Genomic DNA, 22,431 nt, shown 5'->3' on the forward strand with positions numbered 1-22,431 from the left:
GGGGGGGGGGGTGGGTGATTGGGGCTTGGGTTGGTCCGAATCGGACTCGTAGAAAAAGTGGTGATACCTTTAAAATGTGCTCTAGCACCTGGGCCTACCTCTCAACACCTGCTCCTTCCTTTTTAAATTCCTGTCGGAAATCACCGCGTACAGTCTCAGGAAAAAAACGTTTTCTACAGAGAAAGGTTTACTATTTATTTTTTTTTTTTTTTTAATAGTATGAACTACAATAAATAAGTAAACAACTTTAGCACTTTTAAATAAGTTATGCTTATGAGAGTTACGAAGATCACAGGTGCGTTTGTTCGATGGAGGAGCTGCGCATAAAAAAAGAAAGAAAGAAAAAAAAATGGGACGTTCAAATTAAAGTTTTGTTTTTGACAGTTTACGAATATAAATATTTTGGTGATTTGACTATTTATTGGACACTATGACTCGCGGGAAAGCCATAGATCGTAATCGCCTTATAGAGGTAGACTCGTATTTTAGTTTTCCGTCACAAGTCCTTTTGTAGATTAATAGGTCTGTAAATGTCGACAACGCTATCGCACGTGATCGTACACTTGGCCTACCGATTTTGCATTGATATAAGCACGCATAGGTTTTGTTCCCTCAGGATTTTTAAAAAAAAATGTATTTAAAAGTTCCCTTTTCGTCTAGCTGGAGAAACCCCGAAAAGAGTTCGATCCGTACCCCTCTATATCAAAGGCTCTGAAGACTAACTCTAACCCTATCTCTAAAACTACCCTAACTATTGAAAGGGGGGTACAGGTCGAACTCGTGCCGAAACCCCATCAAGGATGGATAATGTCACATACTACACATGGTATCATACTTTCAGGGCTGTAGCTAGGATATTTTGTTGGGGTGGGGTGGGTGTGCGGGGCAACTGAGTAGTTAATAGTCTAAACCTCCTTTTCTTTAAGTTTCAATAATACTTTCTGAATTTTATGTCTGTTCTTGTGTCTAGGAATTTCGAGGGTTTGGAGATTGGTAGCATTAATAGGCCCCTACCACCAGTCCAGGGGCAAACTGTCACATAGCATCATACTTTGTCGGTCCTCTAGTCTAGGAATTTCGAGGGGTTGGAGATTGGTTGCATTAATACCATTAGGCTAGTTCAGGGCCAATTGTCAACATATAATCTCACGTGGGAATTTAATGAAGAAACCACAATTCCTCAAAATACAGTAAAACAGTGTAGGCCTAAATATATGAACATATATGTAAAATACATAATTTTTGGTGATATGACCTTGACCTTGAAATATGACCGTGAAAATATTTGGGAAGAAATGGTATAAAGCTTTTCAGATTGCTACTGTAATAAGCTTTAAAATGAGATATGTTGCTATCTTTCTTCATTCATTAAAACGTGTAGAACTGGCCCATAGTGCTTCACATCTGAGGTGAGTGAACATGCATGCATGCTCAAATACACCTTAATTTCATGTCGGGAGCGTTTTTTGTAGTCCACTTGAAATATGGTAACAGTGTGCCTTCTGCTGGTTGTTTGAATAGAAGCTGCTTTAACCCCAGCTGACCACAATTTATTTGATACATCCTTGAGTTATTATGTAAGTTTGGATCATTTACCTTTAAGTTTATGTTTATGCTATCTAAAACCTATTTTTTGTCAATGTACATCCTATACTCAACTTGTTTTCTCTAGAATGCTAATCACTCACCTAGAGTTTATAAAATTAGGTGAGTGAGTTATTAATCGCCTGATATTTTCAAATGTGAAGGACTGCATAGGGAGACCAGTTTTGGTTGGCATAATTGGCAGCCAATTCTAAAATATACCCAGGTTTAAAACAGACAGTTGTTATTTAAACAGGTACCTTTTTTAAAATACTATTCAGGGCATAAAATTTGAATTTTTCAGACAACCAATATGTTGTTATAGTGTTTACACGAACGATATTCTTCAATAGTTCACATAAAAATTAAAAGGTTAATGGGCAACAATATTCAAACGATAATCTAAGATGCGCGATTTTCGTAGCTTTTCTCCTATCATAAATACGAAAATATACGTTTTGTGTGATAGGACTAACTTGAAAGCTTCCTTACAAAAATAAAAATTAGGTTTGTTTGTCCTAATCTGACGGACCCATGAAAATATTTGGGTAAGGCGCCATACCCGTTTTACCCTCTGGCAGAAACCCTGTAGGTATTTCTGTGTTTCAAATGAACACTAAACTGATTGCTACCAAGCAAAGTTATCAATTAAATTAGCAAGCTGTTCCTGATTATTGAAGTCATGTGATTGGTTGTCATGCATGTTAATCACATGATTGTCATTGGAAGGGAAACAGCTCTTAATTTAGGTATATTTATTCTGAGTATTATGCTTCTTTTGAATTTAAAATCATGCAAATTTGTTTGTGGCAGTGTTGATAAATATGACTGTCTGGATGAAATCTTGTTAGGTGCCCAAAACCTTGTCATGTGTGATGGGAGATGACAGTGACTGGCTGAAGGTTTGAATAATGTGTTGTTTGTTATTCTGAGCATGAAATGTTGTGGCTGTTGTTTTTGTTATTATTGTTGTTTATTCTGACCCTGTGAAATTATGAAAATTATCTTTTCTGCTATGTGTTTTGTTTCAGAAGACGAATCAAGAAGAAATGCTAGAGACGATAGCATATCCCTTGCAGATGAATGCTGGAAAGAGGGAAACTACCAAAGAAAAAATTTCAAAGAGAATCATCAAATGTTTTTTTACCATATGCAGTGTCATACTTTTTGTTTGTACATGGATTGTTTTAAATATACAGTTTTAACGTATATTTATGTTGCACTAGAGTTGGATGTTAAAAAGTTTGTTTTTTGTCTGATACCACTCGGGCTTTCTGCCAGAAAATAATTTGAGGGTACACCAGGGTACATAATAAAATGAAATGGATCACATGTACCCTTATTATCCATATTGTACTTGTTTTTCTGTTCCTGGTCCAAATAGTGTCCCATGACTATATAGTACATCAAATTCCATTGTGTGCGCTGTCTTACCATATTTTGGAATGCTTTATTTAATGATGCACTCAATGCATTTTAATTATGGTTAAGGACTGCTACACAGTAGTCTACTCTTTCTGATTAGCAGCAAGAGATCTTTTATATACCACAAACAGGATAGTACATACCACAGCCTTTGTTACACCAGTTGTGGAGTAGTGGCTTATGTTCTAAACCAAATAGCTATATATAGTTTAAAATTTTCCTATAATCCGTCCCATCTTCCAATATTTTTTTTTTTTGTAAATAATTTCAGTTTTGGTTGACGTAAAAAGAAAAGTAAAAGTGTTTTGAAATTAAAAAATTTTAAAATTATTTTTGGGTCCAATTTACAAAACAGTCAGCTCAAAAATAAATAACTTATAGTCATTTCCATAGCATAAAAAAGGTGCTCCCTGTGGGATGGACAATTGGGTTTCTTTAAACAAACATTTCTTTCCTTTCAGCACTCAAATTAAGGCTGTGTCATATTTTATTCCCAGTTTTAAAGTCCATTAATATTCCCAATCAGATCATAAAAATGCCCCATCTTATATTATACATAAAGGAAAGGAATATTAATTTTATTTAACGACACATGAACATATTTTTAACCATTGGCATTTGGTGTCTATATATATTTATTTCGATACTTGGTCCATAGAATGTGGAAACCTGTATTGTAACAGCTAGGTTATATAATTATGTATAAATTACAACTGTCTGATTGAAACTTGTCAGATTGTTGCTCAGGTTCATACATTCAAGGTGTTAACTATATGGAGAATTCATCATGTTTGTAAATGTATCTCTTCTGTTACTTCCAAATTTACACACAGGTCTTGAAACAGGCATGAAAACTTGTCAAACTTTGTAGTGGTGTAAAACTTTGTGGTGGTGACATAGTATGTGCTGTCCTGTCATTGGGAAGATGAATATGAAATATCTCTTGCTGCTAATGGAAAAGTTTATCGAGATTCCACTAAGATGTGTCAAATATTACCAAATGTTTGATATTCAATAGCTGATGATGAATAAATTAATGACATGCTCTAGAGGTGTCATTGAACAAACTTTAACTTGTAGTGGTGATGGGTAATTTGCATCCGTGAACCAGCTCCAATACAGATTAAGTTCAAAGATCAGTATATATACTCATGGGCGTACATAGGATTTTGAAAAGGGGAGTTCCAAAATAGATTGCAGAGATATTGGGCATATATTTCTATGTTGAGTTTTGAAAAGGAGGGTTCCAAAATAGATTGCAGAGATATTGGGCATATATTTCTATGTTGAGTAAATATAATAATGTCCGATATTAATGTCAGATATATTAAATTATTAAAAAAGGGATTTCGGGGGAGGGGTTCGGTCGAACCCATCGAAACCTCTCCCCCCCCCCCATGTACGCCCATGATACTTGCCTCCAAAAGAAATTTTACAAGCCTTGAAATTGTATTATAGAAATCCAAAAACCGATACAGTACGTTGGATATGAAAGTATCATGAAGTTCAACATCTAAACATCACAATGCACTTCGTGATACAAACAAAGTGTTTGTAAGGTGGTTTCTAAATTTTTTGTTTTCGATTGGTAAAAAAATTTATCAAATTATTAAGATTTTATGTACCGGTATGTAAAGTTTCTTTTGGACATCAGTATATAGAGGCAGAGGAAATGTAAAGATACTACACTGACTTCTCTCCCACTTTCTCTCTCTCCTTTAACATTAATTTTTATTTGAGTTTATTTTTGTACATATATCCAACTGATGTCCTGGGCACATACCTCAGCTATCTTTACTTTTCGGAGTGGGGGGCATCATGGGGGACAGGCCCTTTCAATTCTGAAGATTATGCATTGGCCTCCTCCCCCCCCCCCCCCACCCCCCACCCTTATTGAAATTACTATGTAGCTGCATTCTTACCATCTTGCATGAGCTGCTGACAATATGTGGGTTTTTTCATTGTAGTTGATTGGTGCAGTGTCCATTTGCATTGGAATATGGCCTCTGGTGGATAAAAAACCCATGGTCGTTCTTGCAACGGCACCATCAGATCATGAGTTCCAGCTTGGCGCCTCAGTGGGTCTTTTAACTGCAGCCATAACGCTGATATCCTGTGGAAGTATTCTCATCTTAATGGGATTCGTTGGCTGCTGTGGGGTCTATTTGGAGATCAAGTGGTTACTCTGTTTAGTAAGTTGTCACTTAGTAATTAATATATTTGAAGGTGGGCATCACTAATGGGGAAAAGAATATTTGTAGAGATTCCTAGCTTTTAAGTAGTAGGGTCAGGGACATTTTAAAAATCTGGAAACGGAAACATGGAGTCTTTCGCAGCTAGATAAAAGAGGCACATTTAAGCTAATTAAGGCTGGCACCTTTTTCTTATTTTTCTGGCATGCATCTACCCCTACTAGGTTTGACCCTGGTAGGGTAGTGGCACTGAATTGAGAAGGAATAGGATGTAGTTTAGTGATAGAGACCTCATCTGATCGATCTACTGTATGTTGTTAGATTAATCTCATACTGTGAACCCTTTGGCTTGAATCTTTTGTTCCAAGGTGGGATGTAGGTCTGTGGTAGATCACTTGCTTGAGGTGGCTATTGGTCTACAGGCTGGTAGGTACTGGGTTCAGATCCCAGTCGAGGCATGGGATTTTTAATCCAGATACCGACTCCAAACCCTGAGGCTCAATGGGTAGGTGTAAACAGGGTTCGTATGTGTTTTGGAAAGTCTTGGAAAGTTTTGGAAATTCGTCAGTGTTTTCCAGGACCTTAAAAGTTTTAAAAATCAGGTTTTGTTACCTTGGCTATGGAAAAATTATGGAAAATTATGTCCTTGCCGTAAATAAAATGTATGAAAAACTGGTTTGTTTCACCAATATTTAGCCCCGACCCAACACCCCGTTTTAGCCAATATAATGAGGTGTAGTTATAGTCTAGCCAACGAAAATGGTTCCGTTTTGGTAGTGGTTCCATTTTAGCCTGATCCCGAAAGATTAACTCAGGCTATCTGCGCTTGCGCTTGTGCAGATCGTCACGAGTGAGGTGCCGTTATAGCCTAGCCAACGAAAATGGTTCCGGTTTGGTAGTGGTTCCGTTTTAGCCTGATCCCGAAAGATTAATTCAGGCTATCTGCGCTTGCGCTTGCGCAGAACATCACGAGTTTGCCGCAAGTTTGATGTATCTATGATTTAAATGACCATTGCACCTATCGGCTCCATTTAAAATGCCTGGAAAGTGTGTGTTCAGTAACCTGTGGTTAACAAAGGAACTGTACAACGATTGGCTCGCGAAAGCAGGTCAAGATGGAGCAGATCCTGATCGTCGTAGAGCGCGATGTACGTTGTGTTTAAAAACATTTGATATCGGAAATATGGGTGAGGCCGGAGTCGTCAGTCACCTGAATGGGAAGAAGCATCGGGATTTGGCTGCCAAGAAACCTTCACTAGTCGCACCAAACACGAGGATTGTTCACTTCTTCAATCCTGAAACAGCCAAACCAGGCTCCAGCAAATCCAATGCCGAGAGCGAGATGCCAGCAGCTTCAGAGACAGAACAGCGACAGGTAGGCTGTAATATTCTTGTGGGAAGACTTCTGAATTCCCAGGCCCCCCCCCCCGCCCTTTCTATTATGTACAAAATAAATGTATTTACTTTTATATTAATTTTAGGGTTAAGGTTAGGGGCCATTCAACTATTATGTAACGCTTAGGGAGTGGGGGTGTAATTAAAGTCCAAGTGGTATGTGGCATTACAAAGGGGTGTGTGGAGGGAGGTGTATTGAACAGCGTTACATAACACAATTTAGTTTTCCCGAAATTTTCCGGACTATATCGCACCCCTGGGTTTTTTTTCTAAACATTTTAGAGGATCCATTCATATTATAAGAAGCATCGTTTTACAAGCCGCACGTTACTTTCAAGTATTGACGGTCCAGTGGCCAAACGTGTATCCGGTTTTTTAGCGACTTTTCCTGGGTTCATTGTTCGTTAATAGACTTGTTCTTGTTTATAATAGCTATATTCTTAAGGAACTTGTAATGTATATATTTAACTCATTAACTAAACCTACTATTTACGATTACACTTGTCGTTTGTTTGTTCTTGGAATTTGAGACAGAAATAAACCAGGCTTAGAGTTGGAAAACAAATGTAGGTCAAATACCACGTGTGATCTGCTGGTTGAGTGTAAAAGATTTCCTTGCTGACTTTTGATGTTCACTTGGTTGTGTTAAATTATTCTGTACTGGTAATACGTAATTCCAAACAAAGAGTACTGGTACAATTTATTGTTCCCATATTCAGTAATCCTGTGAAAAAATGTGTGCGTTTAAAACAAGCAGTCTGTAAAACCACCGCGAACAACTAAGATGCTCTTATCGGTGTCACATGACGTCTTGCATGCCCCAGTTACGCGGGAGGCGCGTAGTGCTAAAAACAACTGTATTTCGTTTCCGGTATTCCATTTTTTAAAAATCTGTTTAATTATCAACAATAGGTGATACTTGTTGCAAACTTCTATCAGACTGGCAGAGTAGACTTGTTGTGATAGCGCTAAGTGATCAGTATAATTGATTACAACACTGATAAGTGTATATCGTTGCATTGTCGTACTTTTGGTATCAACATGCACACGGTGACACGCCACATGATTATATTTAATGCAACGACAATCAGCTGTTCCAACCAGTTCAAGTTTCTGAATGCAATAACACATCCTACTTACAGAAGCGGCTTATACATTATTTGAAATTGAAAATAAAATTCATATATAAAGCGCACCGTTATATAAACCGCCCCCTCCGATATGAAAAAAAAGTAGAGGGTTATAGTCTGAAAAATACGTTAATGTAGGTTTTTAGAGGTAAATGTAAACCCAACACAATTATAAATCCCGCTGAAATGCTTTAATACACCAGACATTTTAATTTTTAACATTGTATTTATATGGTGATCAATTAAAATGGCGCAAGTGAAAACCTGCAGGGTTTTTTTTCCATCTTACAGCAATACGTCACATTAATGACATCATTGTAGTACACATGGGTATAAATAAACATTGCCACGTTGCTTTGTCTGTGTGTTGGAGGGGGGATCTTCGAACGTTACCTTATATTTTGTATAGTCTAGCGTTACAAGGGGGTGGGTGGGTGTTTAATTTTGACAGAAATGGCGTTGTGTAATATTTGAACGGCCCCTTATGTTTAGTTTTATTTTTCATTTTAGGGTTAGGGTTTAGAGCGATGAATAGAGGGGGAAACGTCTCAATGTACTCGGTGCTTTGATATTATTGGGAAAAAAATTCTCAGCCTGATGGTCAGCGATTTTAAAAGGGCATCCATTTATCGCACTGCACAACAAACGTGTGGCATGTCTGCATCCGATCATGATCCCTCGTTGGCTGCTGCCTGAAGAACTGACAACAAAGGCATGTGAACATGTACACTACGCCTACATTATATTTAAGCCCAAAGTAAAACAAAAGTGAGAAAATGTACCGTAACCTAGACTTTTTAATCAATCCATACAAAATTGCATGCATGTTTTGTTTCTGTCCTGATGATTGTTTATAGTCAAGGGAATTTTTATTTTTTTTATACAGGGTATCCTTACGAATGTGGTACACCGAGATGATCACTGGAAAGCAGAAATTCTCTGGGCATTGAAAACTCGTACAAAAGCTGTGAAAAGATTGATGACTTATTTCAGAAAAGTTTCCCTGATAGCAAAATAGCCAAGATATTTACATGTGGAGAAAAAAAGTGTGCATATGTTATTTGTTTTGGCCTGGCACCATATTTCAGAGATGAACCTCTAGACAAGTTCTGTGATTTGGATTATGTCTTGCTTTTTGATGAATCACTGAATCATAAAACTCAGAACAAGCAGCTTGATATCTATGAGATTTTTTAATAAAGATACCAGGAAATTGACCACGAGATATTTTGATTCTGCGTTCATTGGCCATGCTACAGCAAATGATATGATGGTTCATTTCACGGAATTGACAAAAAACCTTAAACTCGGGAACATGATTCAGCTTCGTTTGGATCGCCCCAACGTAAACTAGTCATTTTATGATAAACTCTCTGCTGAACTGAAAAGTGTTGATACTGCTCTATCACTCATTAATATTGGCAGCTGTGGTTTGCACGTTATTCATGGGGGTTTTAAAAGTGCTTGTGATTCTGTTGACTGGGATATTGCTGGACTTTTGAGAGCAATGCATACACTGTTTAAAGATACACCGGCCAGGAGGGAGGATTACGAAGAAATCAATGGTTGTAAACTCTATCCCCTGAAACACTGTGCAACACGGTGGGTAGAGGATGTTCCAGTAGCTAACAGGGCAATGGAGGTGTTGCCACTGATGAAAAAGTATGTAGAAACTGTCCATCCTAATAAATATACTGTTCCCAAAATGCAGTCATTTAAAAGAGTGAAAGATGCTAGTGAGGATCCTTTGATATTAGTAAAGCTCCAGTTCTTTGTGTCTTTAACCGAGGAATCTTTGCCATTTCTGGCAAAATTCCAGACTGATAATCCAGTGCTGCCATTTCTCAGCAAAGAATTGGAGAAACTCATGAGAAATTTGATGATGAGGTGTGTAAAAAATGACATTCTTAATAAAGCTGATACTCCATCTCTTCTTCTGAAAGTTAACATCACTAAAAGTGAGGTGTTGAAAAGTTACAAACATGTCAATGTTGGCTTCTCAGCCACTCACAAACTGAAAGAACTGATAGCAACTAAAACAATATCTGAGAGGCAGGAACTGAAGTTTCGAATGGAATGTAGGGACATGCTTGTGAAAGAGATTGGGAAACTTCTGGAAAAGAGTCGCTTGAAATATTCACTGACACGCAATGTGATGTGCCTTGCACCCGAACACATGGTTGCTGATCCAGAAGACTGCAGGGCTCGTTTTAGTCGTGTGTTGTCAACTTTGGTGCACTGCAAACGTATCAAGGAGCATACTTGTGATGGACTGCTCAAGGAGTACAACACATTCTTGCAGGAAGTGGTGAGGCCCAATAAACATAAATTCAAGGACTTCGATATGAAAAGCTGTCGTCTTGACAACTTTCTTGGAGAGTACATGGATAAGGACAATGCCTACACAGCTCTTTGGGCAGTCATTAGGATGTTACTCATATTGTCACATGGACAGGCATCAGTAGAACGAGGGTTTTCCATCAATAAAGTCCTGATGGTGGACAATATGAGTGAAATCAGTATTTTTGCCCAAAGAGTTGTGTATGATTACATTCAAGCATGTGGAGGGATATTAAATGTGCACATAACCAAGGAGATCATATCAGCTGCCCAGAGTGGCAGGATGAGATACACACAATTCCTTGAGCAAAAGAAAACTGAAAAAACTGAAAGTGAGGCTTCTAGAAAAAACAAATTGCAACTTGAGCATATTATTGAATTAGAGACAAAGCGAGCACGGTTAGAAAAAGATATTGAATCACTGTCTTCATCTGCTAATGAACTGGCAGAATCTGCTGAGAAAACAGGAAATCTCACTGATTTGACTAAATCTAATAGTTTCAGGAAGACTGAAAGCAAAAAAACTTGAAATTGAGGTCGTACATTGTGAAATAATAAAACTGAGAGAGAAGTCCAATTGATAATTCAGACCACAAACCCATAAGGAGTAGGATTTGGGGCATTTTAAAGGTATGGGTTATTAATTGAATAAGAAGAAAGGAACACGACAACGTTTTGTGAAGCAATACTTCTGTATTCATATTTCTGGCAAACTGCCGTACATAATCATCATAGTCATGTCCACTCCAAGAATAAAACTGCATTTTAAAACGCCAAAATTAATTACATTAGTTTTTTTATTACTAGTAATCCTACATGTATACCACGCAGCTTAGTCAAGGCAAAAGTTTTTAACTCTGACAAACATGTCTAAAAACTGCAAAAAACACTTTGTTGTGATTGAGTTTGCTTGGAAATGGTTTTGGAAATTTGGATTTGTGGGCTATGGAAAGTTTTGGAAAAGTTATGGAAATTTTCGCAGCCCAAGGTGTACGAACCCTGTGTAAACCACTTGCACCGACCAGTGATCCATAACTGGTTCAACAAAGGCCATGGTTTGTGCTATCCCGCCTGTGGGAAGCGCAAATAAAAGATCCCTTGCTGCCTGTCGTAAAAGAGTAGCCTATGTGGCGACAGCTGGTTTCCTCTAAATAACAGTGTCAGAATGACCATATGTTTGATGTCCAATAGCTGATGATAAGGTAAAAAATCAATGTGCTCTAGTAGCGTCGTTAAATAAAACAAACTTTACTTTTTTTGCTTGAGGTACGATGGCTTGCATGATTGATCATCCTTGATGGACTCTGGTTTGTTTGTGTTCCAACCAGTTCCCCACGACTGGTACATCACATCTGTCCAGTCGAGGTTTTAGACCCTTTGATGCTTTAAAATGTGCTGAGATGTCTTAAACAAATATTTCTTTTCTTTCTCTAAATTTCTTTTGTTCCAACCCATGCACCTTAACTGGTATAACAAATGTTAAATCCTAACTTACTCTTGTTGACAAACATATGACAATCGCAAATCCTGCAATGTGATATTACTACATGTTTCCTAAGATAAAGAATGATGTTCTAACCAATGTGGGTGTAAGAAAACAATTTAGTGATGTGATATATTTCACAATTTTGTTTTAATAGAGTGGATCTTTTACTGCTTAATGAAATATCACTTAAATATTGCTCAACTCTTTCAACACAATCATGTGGATGCATGAGACAAGCACATTTCAGATAGGACAGGTAAAAGTGAAGAGGCACTTGACCTATGGGACAAATTAATGTTGAGAATTACTGTAGAACCTTATTAGTACTACTATTACTCTATTACTATGACTAGACAGGGCATGAAATAGGAAGTAAAATATGGCCTGCTGTTATGTTTTCAAAATAGCAGCCCAACAGAAATATATCGCTTAAGCTACTTGTAAATAGCAGATGAGATAATTAGATGTAAATCTGTCGCTTAAAAAATGACCTGCGATTTTGTTGCTTTTCACTTTTCGTAGACCGCTATTTCGAGTCCTGCTACAACAACTGTTCTTTTTTTTTTACAGTATGTCAACATGTTAATGTTTTTACTGGCTGGACAGGCAGTAGCAGTCGCACTTCTCGTATTGAATAGGGACAAGGTAACCATTTTAATTTGTCACACTCTGATTACTGTGTTTCTAATATCACCTATTATAAGTTATCCTAATACCACTTTCATGTATTTTGTTGCTTTAAGCCTCGGTAAACCAGTATGTAAAATCGAAATTACATAGGCCAAAGGAAGAAGAATAATGTATGTTAATATTTTATTTTTATTATTATTATTTTATTTTTTTTAAAGGTAGAATATGTATAATGCATGGAAGCATCATCAGTTTGATCAAAGCTAAGTTATCCATATGAATGAGGGTACTTAAATTTATTTATTTCAACTTATTTTCGTGCTTATATCCAATTAAGGTTCAAGCACGCTTTCCTGAGCTATCGGCTATCTGGGCTGTCAGTCCAGGACAGTGCATTAGTGGTTAGTCAGAGAGAAGAGGGTGTAGTGGTCTTACACCTACCCATTGAGTTGTTAAAACTCGCTCTGTGTGGGAGCCGGTACCAGGCTACGAACCTAGTACCTATCAGCCTTATGTCTGATGGCTTATATAACCACGACACCACCGAAGCTGGTACTTAAAGGCACACTTGGCTAATCTAAAGACACTAAACTAGAATTAGACATTTTCTACCCATATACAATTTACCTTATTCTAATGATCCTGGAATTACTATAAGGAAAGCCATAAGCATATGAGACTGGGGGTCAAGTGGTTCATTTGCACCCCCTCCCTTGCTGTGGGCAAATGTTAGCATTCAGGCAAACATGATTGAGATGTTTGGGCAAAATGATCTGACTTAAATCGTTTCACTATGTATTTCCATGATTCTGCTTACAATGTTAGAGTAATCTAAGTAAAAATAGTAGTAAATTGTTTGGAAACCTATATAGCTGTTTAGTAGTAATTGAGATATGGATAAATGTTGTTATCTAAATTTGGGCAGTTTTGTTTAATCTGGGCAAAAATCAGCCTGCCCTAAGAATTCCACTTAATTCATAACCTAGCTGGCAATGAATTGATTATATATGTTATCTTTTTTAAATGAGACCATTGGTAGAGGTAAGGGTGTGGAAGTTTGCCACTTTTATTTTTAGCAAAATGCAATGCCTGTTGAAGAACAACACTGTCCTAAAGTTTTCCCAAAGACAATTAATTTAAAAAACATTAACAAATATCTAGCTATACAATTTGTTACATACAACAATATTCAATGTTTTACTATTTAGTAAAAATGTGATGCATTTTATATGTTTATCATGTTACTAAGCCCAACATGGACTCCCATATATCCCAAGAAAGTTGTATGACATTGCATCACAATTGGTGTTCTCCGTTTGCAGGATAAAGTGTCTATTATTATCAAGATCTAAATGGTATTGATATTATGTTCGTACAATGCGTTGTGTTGGAAGTTTGAATAGACCCCTTAATAAATTATTTATGGTTTTAACTTCCTACGGCAAAGAAAAAACAAAGAGTTGGTAATCATCTCCAAATACGGAGTGCGGGATGTAGCGATTGTCGTGCGTTATTATAGATTGTATGGCATTGGTGACCTAGGAGCAGCCAGTCATATATTTCTAAAATGTTAACACACACATATTTGTTAACAAGTGTTGTGTTATCAAAAATAACAAATGATGTTCTTATACCAACGGGTTTGTAAGAAAACAATTATATCAGTCACAACATCAGGTAGGCATGATTATACAATAATTAAAATGGACCACTGTTAATGATCACAGAATGATTTTCTTATTTTGTAGATTGAAACGGACTTGAAGGAGAATCTGGTGAAGAACCTGAAAAATCACTATGGGCTGACAGACACAACTGAGTTCAGTGCAGCAATGGACTGGGCACAAGTCAATGTGTGTAGTTTCGTTGGACATTCTCCATTTAAGCCCTGGACGTAATAGCTACTGTTGCCTGTATATAAACCGTGAAGAATATTTCCGGCTACCATAACGTTGTTGTTGTTTTTTTACTGTGAAGATAATTACTTGCAGCATTTTTACTTAAATTATTAATTTTGACAAATTTATCCAGCATGTTTCTGGTTGTCTTGGTGTTTGTATTAGGTCAAAATTAATGTTATTTCAATGAATAAAGTATATACCTTGCAAATTAGGGTCATTGGTTTTAAAAATTAATTTGACTTTTTTTTTTTTTATCCTAGTTTATATATGCCCAGCTATGTCTTATTATTATTTAAAAAGAAAAATGTAATTACTGTTTGTAATCCATTATTGTGTTTATTGCATTTGTGCCCGCACACATACACACACACAAAATATTTTTTGGCCGTGTCAAATTTATGCAAAGTTTAACCACTACATTTGAACATTAGCCATGTTCCACTCAATTTATTTTTCAGTTCTACTGCTGTGGGATAAGCAACTACACAGAATATGAAATGACCAAGTGGTGGAATGACAAAAATAATAGATCAGTTTCTCTGTCAGTTCCTGAGACATGCTGCATTCTCGACAACAGGGAAAAGTTCTTCTCGGAGAATGTAGCTACTCCAAAAGACCCAAACTGTACAGAAAAGCCAAATTTTATCAATTCCTATATTGGTTCAGTGAGTTTCAAATTTCACTGTAACCATTTTTGTATATTTATCAACGATTCCAGTCCACACAATACTACAGGTTTCAACAAAAAATACACTTGCATGTGTTCTTTATAACTTACATGTACATATAATTTGAAGTTTAGTGCTATAAATATACATCAATAAAAAAAAAAAAAAAAATTGCCTTTGACTACTAACCGTAAACATTTTAAGTTCAGCTACTTGCATACAAAATATTTTAACCCAGTAATGCATGCAATGTCCCCTGTCTTACTTCATAATTATCCCAAATAAACATTTATCGATTACAAAATTAATTTTTTTTTATGTCGGCTAACATTGTTATGTGTTTTCCCCGATTACCATTGAAAATGTACAAAGAAACATATACACATGTATAACCAATACGGTTGAATTAATACAGAATTATGGTAAAGAGTTTATGTCAAAAACATGCAGTTACAGTTGAATATGTGTGAAGTAATTATACATTTAAACCTTACAGTTGTGATCTATATAATATGATTCATGTCGGTTCTAAATTATGCACAAACATTAGGTAATGATGGAATGTACAAACGGTTTATCTTGCATGTACATGAATAATGGGAGTAGGTAAACAAATCACACTTTTTTAGCATATATAATTTATTAACGGCTGTCATATGCACACACCCCCTAACAAACACCATTCCCCACCTAAAACTTTCGCTGTAATTATACATAGAACACTTGTTCATTTCTGTAATTTGGATGAAAAGATTGAAGAAATTCCAAGTACCTTGGGGTGAATACTTAATACAAGGGTCATTCTCCAATAGTATTTAATTTCATGTAATCGTATTAAAAATGTCTGCTCATTGGTGGTTATCACATTTCACAACTCGGCATTATACACATTATGGTCTCTTGGTAATAATGTGACTATAATACTGTCACTATATGTTTTTTCACAACTCAGCATTATACACATTATGGTCTCTTGGTAATAATGTGACTATAATACTGTCACTATATTTGTTTCACAACTCAGCATTATACATGTTATGGTCTCTTGGTAATAATGTGACTATAATACTGTCACTATATTTGTTTCACAACTCAGCATTATACATGCTATGGTCTCTTGGTAATAATGTGACTATAATACTGTCACTATATTTGTTTCACAACTCAGCATTATACATGTTATGGTCTCTTGGTAATAATGTGACTATAATACTGTCACTATATTTGTTTCAGGCTTAATTGTTATTTTCACCTCAATTTAACATGCTTATTGATCGTAACATACCAAAAAGTGTATGTACATGTTCATGTAATGAACCATGGCATCAAAAATATGAAATAAGAAAAAAGTTATTATACAACTTTTTTTTTTCTCCATTGTTCACGCCCTGATGTTATGAAGTATATCCTGTAATTAAAAACTCCTGATTGCCATTTCAATTCAGCCACATATTTTGTAATTTTTGCAAATTTTCCAAACATGAGTAGGGAAAAATAAATGAGTACAGTCAAAAAAAAAATCCCTTTCTAATAAAGAACAATACCTGTAGCTTCATTAATCACACAGCACCTTCTCCAATGGATACAGTAACATCACTAGTTGCTCCAAAACAAACTGTTCAGCCATTCCCATTGTAAAAATTTCACATAATTAGAATACCCATAACATATTCATTAATATCTACATGTATGGTTTTCCATCAAACGCCGGACAGGCGTATCATATACCTCACTGGTACTCTTTGTTACGAATAGTAGCAAAATGGCGATTAAAAAAATAAATAAAATGTCAAATGAGAATGTTAACTTTCTCAACACGTCACTAAATGGAGATGATTCATATTACAAGTGTTCTATATAGTGCTCTTGATTTGCATATAATTATGTAGTTTGTGTTTAATTTCCAATTTCATAATTTTCCAGTTGTGTGGTTGACTGCACTTATGGAAATGCAGTGGGGGAAATTGTGATTACTTGTACATAAAAAAAATCAAAAAAAATCATCGCTGTTACAATTGAATACCAATAATAAGTCCTTGCAGATAGAATAGGTTGAAAATCAATGAGTTTTACATGACTTCAAAATTTCACAGATGCAAAGGTGAAATTACACAACTTTGGGGGGATTACATTAAAATGTATATTATTCAATTTTATTTTGTGGGTGGTTACACATTCAATTTTATTTTGAGAGTTGAGGGCATTTTAAAAAAAAGAAATTCCCCTGCTCATATTGCATGTGATTGCAATTATGTAACAACCCTAATGAAATATGTGGAGTGTGAAATATGATTAATAGGAATGTAACTTTATTTTCAGCCGTGCTTTGCTGAGATCAAAAAGTGGTTGCTTGATCGAGTGGGGATTATCATGGCAGTTGCATACTCTATTGTCGCCTTTCAGGTAATTGAAAAAGGCTAGAGATAGTAGTTTTCCTTCATGTGACAGGGCATAAAAGTTGCAGTCTTAACGTTTCATAATGACGATATTTATTAATTTTTCTTGTGAAATGTTAAGATTATACCTTGAATTATATATGCATGCACAAAAAAAAAATTAGGTTGAAATAATTTCATTTACTACAGTAACTATTTATTAGTTCTCTCTTCCAGTCCAAGGCCTCAAGATACTGAGCTGAAACATTGTATATAGCTTTATCATGTATTGTTGCAGATCAAGTTTAACTTTCATGGTGTTTTACCCATTTTTGACAGAGTTATGGCCCTTGAACTTAGGATATCTAAATAATATTTGCTTTCTGCACTTTTGTTTTGCAATGTCTGAAGATATTGATTTGAAATTTTGTATATATATGTAGCTTTATCGTGTACTTTTTCAAATCAAGTTTAACTTGCATGGCGAGTTACCTATTTTTCACAGAGTTATGGCCTTCAAATTTAGGAGATAAGAAAAATTGTTGGGCCCGGTAGGGGACATGTATAGCTTTTTTGTTAGATTTACAGTCGAGCACTGTTGTGTTGATCTTGCTTGAGTCGATATATCACTTGTGTCGATATGACTGACTGGTTCCGGCCAAAATGATATGTTTTATCTCGGTCGAGTCGATACATTTGACTCATTACGTTTAAGTCGATATATTTTTGGGTCCCAAAGTAGACTTTTACCGGTATATGGACAAATGTATCTATGTGTCAATATTAATATATTGTGTTAAAATAAATAAAATATTTAAAAAGGTAGATATGAATTGCACCATCTGAAATCAGTGCCATACCAGTATTGTAACCAACCATCAAAAGAGTTGCCAAGATTCGACTGATTTGTACATATAGTTACTGTTACAGTTCACGTGTATAATTTGTCTTGATAGTTTAACTAGTTAATTGACAAAAAATGCAGCGATCTCGGTGTTTATTCAGTGACACCATGGTTTCTGCTATGCTGACTTTCTTTTGGTAACTGAGTCGAGAGATTTGGGTATGACCCAAACGACAATATCCCATCATCATACGCAGTAACCAACAGTAACTAACTACCTATGCTCCCATGTCAGACGACAGCATTGTCAAAGAGGGGTTAACTGCCTATGGCCCTGTTGTATCTGAAGTTGATGCAGGGATTGCCACGGAAAATGACGAGATGTCGATGTGTAAACGTTTTAGCTCTGCAGCTTTGATGCCACGAACCAATGTGTTATAAACGTTATTCCTAGACTTCATGAATTAGGTGTGGAATGTTTTATTTGTTCTTCTACAAAACATTTGATGTAACTGTATTTTGTCATTACAATTTTCCTATAGTGTGATGGATTAATTTGTAACTATTTGTCAGCAAAATATAAGATTTATGGAGGAGGTGGTTTGAATCAAAGGAATATGATTTATCAGGGGTTGAAATTTACATTTATGCCAACACATTTACTGTAGTGAATTTCAAAGCACAGTTCCATCTGAGAATGTATTAGAAATTTAAGAAATTAAAGAATGAACATTTTAAGTGCTATGTAAGGACACTGTTTGCATATAATTATAATGATCATGACACTGATCCAGTGCAACCTATCACATGCAACATATAAAATCGAACAGGAATTTTTAAAAATAAAAATAATTTTTATAAATTAGTGAAAGAGTGTTCTTTTTACAGAGATCAACAGGGCTGAAACTTGACTTAAAAAGTCATGTTGATCTTTAGGACCATGCAGTTAAAATAAATTACCGGTTCTGCTGGCCTAGCTTTAACATTTAACCAGACCTCAAAATTCAACACTTTTTTAAATTATTTAATACAGGTATACTTTATAAGTGCATTTGCCAGTACTCATTTTATCAGACTGCATGGTTGGATATGATTGGTTGTAGTGGACTCATATTTTCACTATCACATTTGTGCATAGAAGGGCTAATTATTTAAGTTCAACATTAGAACCACCTAACCTAAATATTCATTATGTTTTCAGGTTTTTATCATTACCATTCCACATGTTGCATGCTGTCAGAGATATAGCACCGCAGGTGAGCACTCTTCCACTAAGCTACACCCCATCCCCTGTTATAAATAATAATATTCATCATCATCATCATCTTCATCATCATCATCATCATCATCATCTTGCTTTGTTCTGTTTTCCAGTTTTTCGGAATCCTCTTGGCTTGCTGTGCTATGCATCAGATTGGCAAACAGCCCAACTAACAAGAACTTTATTGGAAAACCAAAAAGCACTTAAAGATTCTAGTAGCTAGAGACGGAGACTTTAACGTGATGGCAACGTCCCACAAATTACTTGTGTGTGACATCAGAGGCCGAGTCGAGACTAAATGTTTTATAAGCACAGGTCTACTTGTTACACATTACCTGTGGCTGATAACAAACCATTGTCATTTAAAGGGACTTTGTCACACTTTCGATAATTTAACAACAAAATGGCTTTATTTAAGGCAGTGACGCCAGTTATTAAGCAGTGTAAAATACTTTTGGCTATTAAAGCTTTTATTTTACTGCTCGATGACAATGCAATGTACTTACAACTTCTTGCTTCAGTTATTAACTTTTAAAAATCCAAATAAATGTCTTTGGTAAACATAATTTCTTTTCAACATTACCTGTCCTCAACAGTACAGTAGAAGAATTTTAGGCCATCCCATTGTCTGTTGAGTTGTTCGGATGGGGGGGGGGGGGGGGGGGTGCGCACTAGTTTAGGACAGTTAATGTATCTATAAAAGAGAAAACACTCCCAAGTTTTCTCCAGTTTGTAGTAACTCTAAAACTGAACATTTTCTTTTCAAAAGTTTGATTGCCGACAGCTGTTGATCAGTTTGAAAACTGATGAGCCACTTTTGTTTAACCTTTTAGAAATGTGTAGCAACCTTTGAAACCAACTGAAATATAATATTGAAAATGCAGTTCCCTGTGAAATGCATTTTCTAAGAAACACAAAAGGTGTATTATGTGAGTGAAATGTTATGGTTCTTATGATGTCTTATTGACACCAAATGGCTGATATGTTTTTCATGCTGGGGTGTTGTTAAAAATTCATTCATTCATTCATTCATTATTAAGATGATGTGCTTTTGAAATTTTTTATATTTTTAATAAATAGTTTTAGATAATTTTAACATTTTTGAAAATGGCATGCACATTTCCAGGGTTGTTACTTTTTGCCCACCCAGATTATTCATGCCAACTTAAAAGTGAACAGAAACAACTTAATTTTATATTTGATAAATTGTCCAAATGTATATAGTCATGTCTCGTATATTGGTGTTTCTGCAGATTTGGTGCACTCAGTCTTGTAAATATTCACATACAGCAAGTTGTTGTTTCACCAGTGTTTTATAGCAAACTAAAGGTCATTTGATTTTTGAACAGTTAATCCAAAGGTGAAAACAAATCACAAGCATCAGATATTGTCACGTATACAGTTAGAAATCTAAAATGATTTGTGTATAAATCTAACATGATTGACAGTGTAAATCGAATATGATCTGACGGTGTAACTCTCAGATATGATTTAACAGTGTAAATCTGACATCATCTGACCGTGTGTATTTAACATTATTTCACAGTGTAAATCGAATATGATCTGACAGTGTAACTCAGATATGATTTAACAGTGTAAATCTGACATCATCTGACTGTGTGTATTTAACATTATTTCACAGTGTAAATCTAACATGATCTGACAATGTGATCTATATAACCATGATCTGACTGTAAATTTAATGATATGACAGTGTATAATCTAACATGATTTCACAGTGTAATAATGTCTAACATGATTGACCATGCAAATGTAACATGATCTAACTGTAAATTTAATACACTGGTTTAGCCAGAGGTGGGACCATGCCCCATCCCCAGTCCCCAGTGACCCCCCCCCCCCCCCACTCCATATTATCTTTACCAGTCACTCCATTATTCATAACACAACTGACAAGTGCAGTGCCCCCCCCCCCCCCCCCCCCCCCCCCCCCCCATAAAATTATTGGCTCTGTTAATGATCTAACATGAGACCAGTATAAATATAACACATAGCCTGACAGTGTAAATTAACCTATATTAGCTCGGCCATTTACCTTTTGACCGACCGTTCAAAATTGTGCCAAATTCCCTTATTCAAAATTGCGCATCCTTTTCTCTTTGGCATTTAACTGCTCCATTCAAATTCCATAGCACCACCACCATCCCCACCCGCCTGCTACCGATTTGATCGGGCTGCTGGTGCTCCCTTGCACCCCCACCTCTCCCCTCCCCCACCTTTCCTGTCATGGACGGAGGAGCCGGCCAAGGCCGGCTCTTGTGCCCATGACGGGTGTGCGCTACAACAGCTTGTTCTGAATGTGCATGTAAAACCCTATGACCTTACAGTGTAAATATAACACATATTAACCTGACAGTGTAAATCTAACATAATCTGACAGTGTAACACTAACTTGATCTGACAGTTTAAATCTAACAGAATTTGACACGATATCAAGTATCTTACATCACCTCGCAGTGTGACTGATGCAGTCTGGCAGTATAAATCTAAAATGAGCTCACAATGTAAATCTAACACATGATCCGACTGTCAATGTAACATGTTCTCACTGTGTAAAACATCACATATCAAAATCCCCATAGACGACAGAATATGTCAATAGTGTGATAAATGGATAAGTAAAGAATGCGGTACTTTTTTATTCTACTATCCTGCAACTTGTATAAACCTCTAAGAAATTATTTATTTCAAATTTTTAATGATATTTATCCCTCCATTACAAATTATATGACACTTCATTCTTCTACTTTGCTCAACACTGGTTTCACAATTTGTATATAATTGCTTTAAAATAAGTCATTTATTGTTTCAATGGCGTAGCCAGCATGAGTCAGACAAGGCACTTGCCTCGTCTAGAATTTTCCCAGATTTATTTAATTTTTCCTATGACACTGATATTTATTTTACAGGTCTGGGTTTGCCTTGGTGTTTTTTTCCTCTCTGGCTATGTTCCAGTGTAATGTATATACATGTATATAAATAGAAAGAGATACTGTACATTGCATTGCTACATGTTTGTTCATTATACATGTATTGTATGCTATGCCCTGAGATGTATTGAAACAATAAATTGAACTGAATTGAAAAATTTAATTGAATTATAAACTGGTAATGGGCAAATCCACAAAAACACCAACCTCGATCAGGGTGAAAATCCAAAACATACATTCTGATTGTGG

General features: G+C 35.9%; 1 protein-coding gene across 5 annotated transcripts; it reads left to right on the forward strand.

Annotated features, from left to right (window-relative positions):
* The first annotated feature begins 326 nt into the window (after nt 1-326).
* LOC121370693 (CD151 antigen-like) lies at nt 327-21,090 on the forward strand. Of its 5 annotated transcripts, none has more exons than XM_041496101.1 (9): nt 327-472; nt 2,616-2,753; nt 4,977-5,201; nt 12,123-12,197; nt 13,931-14,035; nt 14,542-14,748; nt 17,071-17,154; nt 19,172-19,226; nt 19,345-21,090. In XM_041496101.1, the coding sequence occupies exons 1-9, from the start codon at nt 431-433 to the stop codon at nt 19,452-19,454; spliced, it is 1,041 nt and encodes a 346-aa protein (XP_041352035.1). In that variant the 5' UTR covers nt 327-430; the 3' UTR covers nt 19,455-21,090. The 5 variants fall into 5 exon arrangements, with proteins under 5 accessions (XP_041352035.1, XP_041352037.1, XP_041352038.1 ...); XM_041496102.1 differs by having other exon boundaries at nt 337-472; nt 2,616-2,757; XM_041496103.1 differs by lacking the exon at nt 19,172-19,226.
* The last annotated feature ends 1,341 nt before the right edge of the window (nt 21,091-22,431 follow it).

The sequence above is a fragment of the Gigantopelta aegis genome, chromosome 4, assembly GCF_016097555.1.
Source record: "Gigantopelta aegis isolate Gae_Host chromosome 4, Gae_host_genome, whole genome shotgun sequence".
NCBI lineage: Eukaryota > Metazoa > Mollusca > Gastropoda > Neomphalida > Peltospiridae > Gigantopelta > Gigantopelta aegis.

Coding starts and splice junctions, on each gene's coding strand:
- LOC121370693 (XM_041496101.1), top strand. CDS start 431: ATGACTCGCGGGAAAGCCATAGATCGTAATCGCCTTATAGAG. Junction 2,754..4,976: donor TATGCAGTGTCATACTTTTT/GTTTGTACATGG, acceptor TTTTCATTGTAG/TTGATTGGTGCAGTGTCCAT. Junction 14,749..17,070: donor TCAATTCCTATATTGGTTCA/GTGAGTTTCAAA, acceptor CTTTATTTTCAG/CCGTGCTTTGCTGAGATCAA.